The sequence below is a fragment of the Lagopus muta genome, chromosome 4 (genome assembly GCF_023343835.1).
Source record: "Lagopus muta isolate bLagMut1 chromosome 4, bLagMut1 primary, whole genome shotgun sequence".
Classification (NCBI taxonomy): domain Eukaryota; kingdom Metazoa; phylum Chordata; class Aves; order Galliformes; family Phasianidae; genus Lagopus; species Lagopus muta.
The window spans coordinates 6,170,518-6,178,514 of NC_064436.1; the positions used below are offsets into that span (position 1 = coordinate 6,170,518).

At 37.9% G+C, this 7,997-nt stretch overlaps 1 protein-coding gene across 5 annotated transcripts in view; it reads left to right on the forward strand.

Moving 5' to 3' along the window:
• The window catches only part of PALLD (palladin, cytoskeletal associated protein), a 175,585-nt gene extending 172,535 nt beyond the window's left edge, over nt 1–3,050 (forward strand). Inside the window, exon 23 of one of the 5 annotated variants that reach the window (XM_048941895.1) lies at nt 64–178. Coding sequence is in view for 4 of the 5 variants with exons in the window: in XM_048941893.1 (XP_048797850.1) it covers nt 64–236 (173 nt within the window). In the remaining variant the exon portion in view is untranslated. Of the gene's footprint in view, nt 1–63 lie in introns of all 5 variants that reach the window. The other 4 variants (XM_048941893.1, XM_048941894.1, XM_048941896.1 and 1 more) reach the window with 4 other exon arrangements.
• The last annotated feature ends 4,947 nt before the right edge of the window (nt 3,051–7,997 follow it).

Consider the following 7,997-nt stretch of genomic DNA (forward strand, 5'->3'; position numbering starts at 1 on the left):
CTGATGCACACTGTTGCAGAGATGATGATGCCTAATTTTTATTCTTTCCTTTTGAATTTATAGCTCAGTGGCAACAACCACCTCAGACAACCAAGCCAAAGAAGGTGCGGCCCTCAACCAGCCGATACGCTGCACTGTGTGACCAAGGACTAGACATCAAAGCAGCTTTCCAGCCGGAGGCAAATCCAGTCCATCTGACAATGCAGCCTGGTTTGGTAGAGAGCGATGACCTCTAGATCCGAGCCACCACTTCCATCATCTTCTTTCAAAGCAGAAACACTGAAAGCCATTGCCTTGACCAATGATACTCCTATGTCACTTTATGCAAAGGCAAACACCTTCAAGTACAAAAGATAAACAGCAAACACAATAACCATGTATTCCTTATTCAGTATACCAAATTAGAAGAATAGGTAGATTATTAATAGAAATGTACACATTGCACAACAAATCACGTTCACCATTTCCTTATACCTAAGTTGCTTCAGCTCTTTGAATGAATAACTCTTTTCATAAAGGCCAAAATGCATCAGTGAAACAGACTTTTCAGAAGAAAACACTACCAACCACCACGTGCCTTCGTAAGCAGTAAGCAGATGTTACACAATGCTAATGGTGCGAGATGTTCTCTTTGAGGCCATTAGATGACAAAGAAAACTAGGATGCACGGTAATCTATAGTTCTAAAATGGCAATGCATTCTGGTAGCTACAGTGAACAAGTGCAATATTGTAATAAAAAAGGAAGAGACAAGGAAGAGAAACGTAAGCAAACGCTGCATCTCTGCAAACTGTTTTTTATTCTACAATGAAAATGATACTTTGCCTTAAATGCCATTAACATGGACAATTCTATTAAGCAACGTTGAAGCCCCAATTTTTAATTCTTTTCTATTTCTCCTTTCTGCCACCTAGGAGGAGGCTTACTTAGAAACATACAGCAAAGAGGGTTAAGCACGAATGGTTTAACCTCTTCAAACTAATGAAGAAGATACCTAACAAGTCTACCCCAGATGATAAGTCTTAGTAACTAGAGGAGAGAAAGTGCCTACGGTATGAACCGCTGCAGTAGATTGCTGCAAGGGGTGGGAGGGGGACAGGGCAGGAGGCTGAAACTCTGCGTGGATTTCCTGAAGACAGCCTGCAACCTCCTAACGCTCTTGCTGAAGAATCTGACATTCTGAGGTGAGCTGAAAACTGAGCAATGTATGTAAGGGCCGTTTGACTGCTTAGCACTTGAGTAACACGTGTGAGGATTTTAGAAACGCACAGTAAGTGAGAAATGGGTTGAGACTGCAGTAGGAATATCGATGACAAGTAAACACCATAGGTGATAAGCTTGCAAATCTGAGGAGGCAGAAGATGATGGACAAAACAAGAAAACTTGCACCACTTTTTCTTCGTATCATATGTTTCTGGATTTTTTTTTTTCTCATCCTTCCTGTTGTTTGCCTACAACAGCTCTGTTAATGGGTAGGGGCTGCGTGCAGTAGATGAAATGCTACTTTCAGAATGCAAGGCAAATCCACATCAAACTGGAGCTCTACCTTGTCAAGTCTGACAAGGTAGTTTTAAATTAGAACCAAATGAATTTCAGATGAAGGGGAGGGAGGGATGGAAGAGTTGCTAGGCCTGACAAGAAAAATGAGTGTTTGATGGTACGAGCATACTTTGCTATGAAAGGAAAACACTGTATTCCTTATATGAAGCACATACATGGTATCTTTCATTATTTATAATAAAAGTGTTGAAATCTTTTATCCCAGTTCAGTTACTCAGAAGTCCTGTACTTAGTTGTTTTTTTTTATTTTGTAATTGTGTACACCATATATTGCATTACTGCTATAAGTGTATTCCTTGTAAGTACACAAAGTTTGTTTGTTTGTTTTTTAGTGACTAATAAACTTTAGCACATAAGTTAGTATTATTCTATGCAAATTGGTGCAGGACATGACCAGTTCTGGGAATCGTTCCTCTAAATTAATGTCATGCTTTGTTGTATGGGAATAATCTGATATTCTAGAAAAAGTATGTCATATCATTTGCAAGATTTTTCCACAACTGTGACATGCTAATTTACTTTTGTTTTGTTGGGTTTTTTTTGTTTTTGTTTTTGTTTAGCTTCACTAGCATTATTTTGCCACTCTCTATTTGTATTTATAAAAAATGTACTATCATTACTTTGGATTGTTGTGCTGGTATAATGTGGGTTTAACGTCAATAAATATTACACAAGTAGAAAGTTTTTCTTCTGGTTAAGACTATTAACTGCTTTGCTACTAGCATGCAAGATTTGGAAATTTAATTATTAGGAAATTAACGAAACAAGGTCTTTATGAAGCATCTGGGGGGTTCAAGGAAAGACTGGATGTTGTGTTGAGGGACATGGTTTAGTAGGAGCTATTGGGAATAGGTGAACGGTTGGACTGGACGATCTTTTAGGTCTTTTCCAACCTTAGTGATTCTATGATTCTATGATTCTATCTACACTTGACTAGAATTTGTTTACCATACTATTCTGTTTGTCTCTCAATTTTCTTATTTTTGTCTTTTTAAGAGGAAGATGACTCAACGTTCTGTGAAAAGTTCTCATCATTTACATGAAGATGCTTCTTTGGCCCAGATGTTAGGAATACATGCAGGTCTATTTCATGTCTCTGGCACTTGCTGTATGACATCACTAATAACTGATTCTCAGTAAAACGGTAAAGAAAAAGTGAAATTGATTCTGAGTCCAAGTGCTGATAAATTGGTGTAAGAACAGACTTGTATAAAGCACCGAAATTAAATGAAGAAAATGCAAAGACTTACTTGTAAAATCCTGAACATTTCCCAACTAAAACTTCTCCTTCTTTCCTGTCTGTGCAAAAATACTGAGAAAGCTGCAAGATAATCAGTTTTTTTTTCTTTCAGGCTTACATTGCAAGCATTGATTACTACAGAGAGAATTATCATTGCAACCAAGTGAGTACTGACACTAATGGCAGTACTACAACTCAATGGAGTTCCATCTGCTTACAGTAAATTTGTCTTTGGCTATGAGACTGAAAAAAATGAGACAGACTGCTCATGTGAGCTAGTTAAGATGAGATCATCCTCACTTTTTGTCTCTGCATGTACGTACACACACACAAGTAGTAAATCACATCCCTAAGCAGCAAAGTTGTTCTTAAGAAAACATTGAACTGTGCTGTTCCTTAGTTACTGGGACTGTTTGCTTTTACAGAGTCAGAGATAGAAGTGTGGCACACCAAAAATGACACACTGCTCAAGCCAAAAGCTAACGTTCTTGGAAGCATCACGATAACCTTCAGCAGTTTAATCTTCCTCCCTCAACTCCAAAGATAGAAAGCATTATCTGAAAGTGCACTTCCAACACTTCGTATGAAGGGTAGCAAGCTGATCAGCCAGGTGCTTTCAAAGCAATCCAAGACTCCATTCAACTGCATTTGAAGCGCCTACAAACCTGTCATAGAATCATTAAGGTTGAAAAAGGTCTCTCAGATCATTGAGTCCAACCCCAGACCATGTGGGTCATGTGGTGGAAGATCATATTTTTAGCACAAGTAGAAATGAAATAATAGGAACAAGTGTATGTACAACAGGGTAACATCAGTTAAGCAGTTAACAGCCCCATGCCTGTTTGAAATAGATTTGTGCCCAAGGAGCAGTGTATGTAATTCTTCACCATGTGAAAAGCCTCCTAAGTATACATTGATCCAGTACTAATTGAAGCAACACATCTCATCCCTTCAAAAAAGCTTGCAATTAAGAGGCCTTGATCAGGAAAAAAAGGCTCTCACTGACTTTAGTATCTTATTTTCAAGGGCTTCTGTCTTTTCATGTTGTAAATAGAGAACTCAGGAGCCTCTCAGTTCTTGCTTTTAATCTGGGACCAGGCAGCATCCAATGACAGCAACTGCAATTTCCTCGTTTGCAGCATGAAAAACAACAAAAACAGAAAAGGAAATAAAAATCCATGACTACTCTTCCACCTTCTTTAATATCACATGAATCCTGACATCCTCCATAGTCCTTGGTTCAACCAAATCTTTCGCTTGCTCAAAACTCCTGCAAGCAGCTGCAATTGGTTTGTGGCTTTAAAAGGTAAAACTTACCTATTATGAAGCAAGGAAAACAAGAGCTCAAAAATATGCATCAATGAGCAGAAAAGTGGCTAGTTTTTTCAATTTCACAGCATCCTTAACTATCACAGCTGCAGTATCCTTAGAGATGCACAGCCTGACAGTAAGTTAGATCCAGTGAACAGGAAGCAGCACCTAACTTCATTTCATGCTATGCTGCTGGGATTTATATTTTTGTAAGCAGCTTTGGAAATGGAGACAGTTAAACAGATAGAGTTGGTAACACACAGTAGAGTTCCCCTCCACAGTGAAGCAAAAGCATCTCTTGTAGTTTAAATTGCCTCTGGCTCAAAGCATACAGTTCACCCAGAGCCAAATGTGTCACAATGTCTGTCACCAACCTCATCAAAAATCTGGCTGATCCTTAGGTCTTTTAAGCATAAATACAAATTATTCACTGCAGAGGACAAATATGACCTTACAGGTACAATAAACCTTGAGAGGCCGCTCTTGTTAGAATACGCTGCATTCTTACCTTCTGTGATTTCCGTGTTGCCCCACCAAAATAAGCTAAGGCGCAGAAAGGCTTCGGAAGATACAACTCCAATAACCCACGTTGATACGGATTGTAGAAATTGGGAAGGAAAAACAGAAGAGTGAATCTGTTAATAGCTTGTCAATGTTCTCACAAACACGTTTTCAAAATCTATGCAATATTTGGCCATATTTTCCCACACCTTGTCACAACACGAGCTTCAGGTACAGAACCCCCTGTGAGAGTGTTAAAATCACCCAAAGACAGAATGGATGACATTATAGTTCTTGTATTTTGTGTTACTTATAGTTATTGTATTTTGTGTTATTTTTAATTGGAGTACACTTGGATGACACACGATGAAGTACCAGACTTCATTAATTTGACAAACCTACTTTCTCTAAAGCATTTTGTCTATACACTGAGAGCTATTAGGTCTCTTCAGCAGCTCACTAAGTATTCACATGCTGAGGGGAGAGAAACGGACAAAGCATTCTGCAATGACTTAGGTTCATGCTCTTAAATTGCAACCCAAGAAGATACAGGAGGAGGAGCACCAGGAGAAGGAGGCCGTGAGCCTAACAAGCCTTCTAGAAAGAAGAAATGGAATGAAGATATATTAAATGTAAATAGAATTCCATTTTTAGCATGTGGTCAGTGAACTCATATGCGTGAAAAATTGGAATGGCTGGAAATCAGCTGTGCTACCAAATGGAAAATCTCAGAAGAAAGCACGCTATTGCTCAGCTCAGCAGATTTACATAAGCAAGAAGACATCTTTTAGCAACTTGCATCCATTTTCTCATCCTAGCAGTGCATATCCAATGTTTTAACTTGGGTGCCGAAATCACTCAAAGTAGAAAATGTGGGTCCAAAAAACAACAAAAAGAAGTGAGAAGACTAAGATCAAACACGGTGCCTACGATCCAGAAAGAAAAGAATGCTTAAATGTGTACTTGAGCATTTCAAATTAAGGAGACGTGATTTAAAGTGAACAAACAAATGAAGATGTACCAGTAAAGATAATGCATCTCAATTGGAAAATGACAATCTAGATTTTGGCCCTGAAGTGCTCAGTCTGAAAACCTCATGGGTACACATTGCTGTAATCTTTGTTCTAAGCTGGCTGGAATCAGCTTTACAGTAAGCTGTTGTGTTTTTTGTTTTGTTTTGGTCTCAGTTTAAGATTCTCTTTTTAAATGGTAGTTTAAAATATGCATAATTATTTATCAAAATATTCAGTATTAAGAAATTCTAATTTTACTTGATGAAAATTCATGTTAATAGTAGGGTTTTTCTCTTCTTTAGCACAACGTTGAATAAACCCACCTGGCCATTCCATATTTAGCTATACTACATTTCTCCATTTTTCAATATGAAGCTTGGAATTGTCAGAAGAGGAATCTCTCTAAAAATCTATTTTGCACTGCCTTGTTGCTCTGGATATTGTACCCAGGATAGAAATGTCAACTGCTCCTCTGAAAGTAACGGTGAGATTTGACTTGACCCTTCGTAGAACAGTTATTCATTCAGTAACATTTATTGCTTTTGCTGGTGGATGATAGAGATGTCAAGCAAAGGCCACATGAAGTTCAACCACAACCAGCACACTCACCGCTAGCAGAGTGCATTTAAGACAATGTGTATTAATTACCCGGTCTAGCAACTCATCATACAATTCTGTTCCAAACCACATAAAGGAGACCCTTGAGAATCACCAGTGAGCTCTGATTTTTGGCCAACATCACAGACAAATTTTGTTCACACAATGTGCATGAAATACCTGCCTTCCAGTTACTGAAGCCCATCTGTTGTGTTGTCAGGATGCTTAACTTATTACCTGGGAACTCCCAGACAGTTCAGCACTTATTACTTCCTTTAACATCAATTTTTTTCTGTAAATACCAAAAAAATGCCAGTCATTATTTGTGACCATCTGATGGAAAAAATAAACTTCATATACTGAAAACAATACATAAAATGTGCAATATAAATGCAGTCTCAAAGGGGAAAAAAAAAGTTCAGTTGTGCCTTGTGAAGCTGTTATTAGAGTATGCTTAATGAAGTATTTCCATTATTCTGATTTTATATGCTACAGCACAATGCAAAAAGAGTCTGTGGAACATTTTTTAACATTTTGAAAGGGCTTTGATGCCTTTTTAGGCCACGATTTCTGCCCACTGCACAAATTCAGAGCCCATTTTTGAGTTATAAATGCTGCTTTCAGCACCATAAAAATGACATGTTGATTCACCTGAAATGAGAGAAAGGAATATCATACAGCAACAACAACAACAACAAAAAACATGGAAAGAAAAGCTAATTTTTGAATTCTTACACTGCTTGACAAAATCAAATCTTAACTGATGTAAGAAAGCTCAGTAAGGACATCTTTTAACAGTTTACTATTTATTACTTTATAGGGAGGAAGGAGAAAAATAGATCAAGGAAAGCATATGAAACTGAGGATTCAGAAAAAGGAAGAAAGAATGAGGGATGTTGAACGTTACACAGAGAGCCAGTCAGCATTTAGCATGATTCTGCAGAGAGCCTCTCACAGGGTTTGACAAGCAGCTTTATCCGCTTTTAAGTCAGGTCCTCCAATCTCATCCCATAAGTCAACACAAGTAAGTAAACAGCTTTAAAGTAATGTACATACACCAACGCTCTGAAGCAGACTCTTATCTTTTGCACACCACATGGTGTCCAGCAGAGATGCACCGAGACCAGGAAAATCTGTAGTTAAAATGCAGTTTCGTCCATAAGTCATCTTTCAGTTTATCACAGTTTATTAATCTATAAACGTTAGCATTAAAAATGATGAAAGTCCAACTGGAATACATCGTTCTCATCTTGGTACATTTCTGACTTTTGTGTTTCAGTGCAAAAGTTCAAGTCATTCAACTAAAGCTGTGACAACCTTTGATGCAGAAGACGGTCTAAGTCAAAGGCTAGATGACACCAAGTAATAATAAAATAATAAAAACTGTGAAGTAATAATAACAAAATAATGATAAAGACATTTCAGTGGGGAAAACTATGTATTCTTTTTAAACAAAACCTAACAATAATAATAAGAAATAATAAACTAGGGCACAGGACCCAAAGATACCTTCTTTCTCCACAATTTCACAGAACGTTTCTCTCACCAGCTCTGAGCTAATCTGCCCATGTAAGTCGGAAATAATTCTTTTTTAGTTTTCCTGTAAGTTCAAGGATATAGAGTCCACCTTCTTAGCAAGTTTAACTTGTGACTCTATGATTCTATGATACTATGATCTGCCTCGTGGTTCTCCAGCCAGTTTCGTCTCTGCGTTAAGCACCAACCTGCGATCTCCTGCAGCTCCGGCAGAGGGCAATGTAATTTAGCCATTTACAA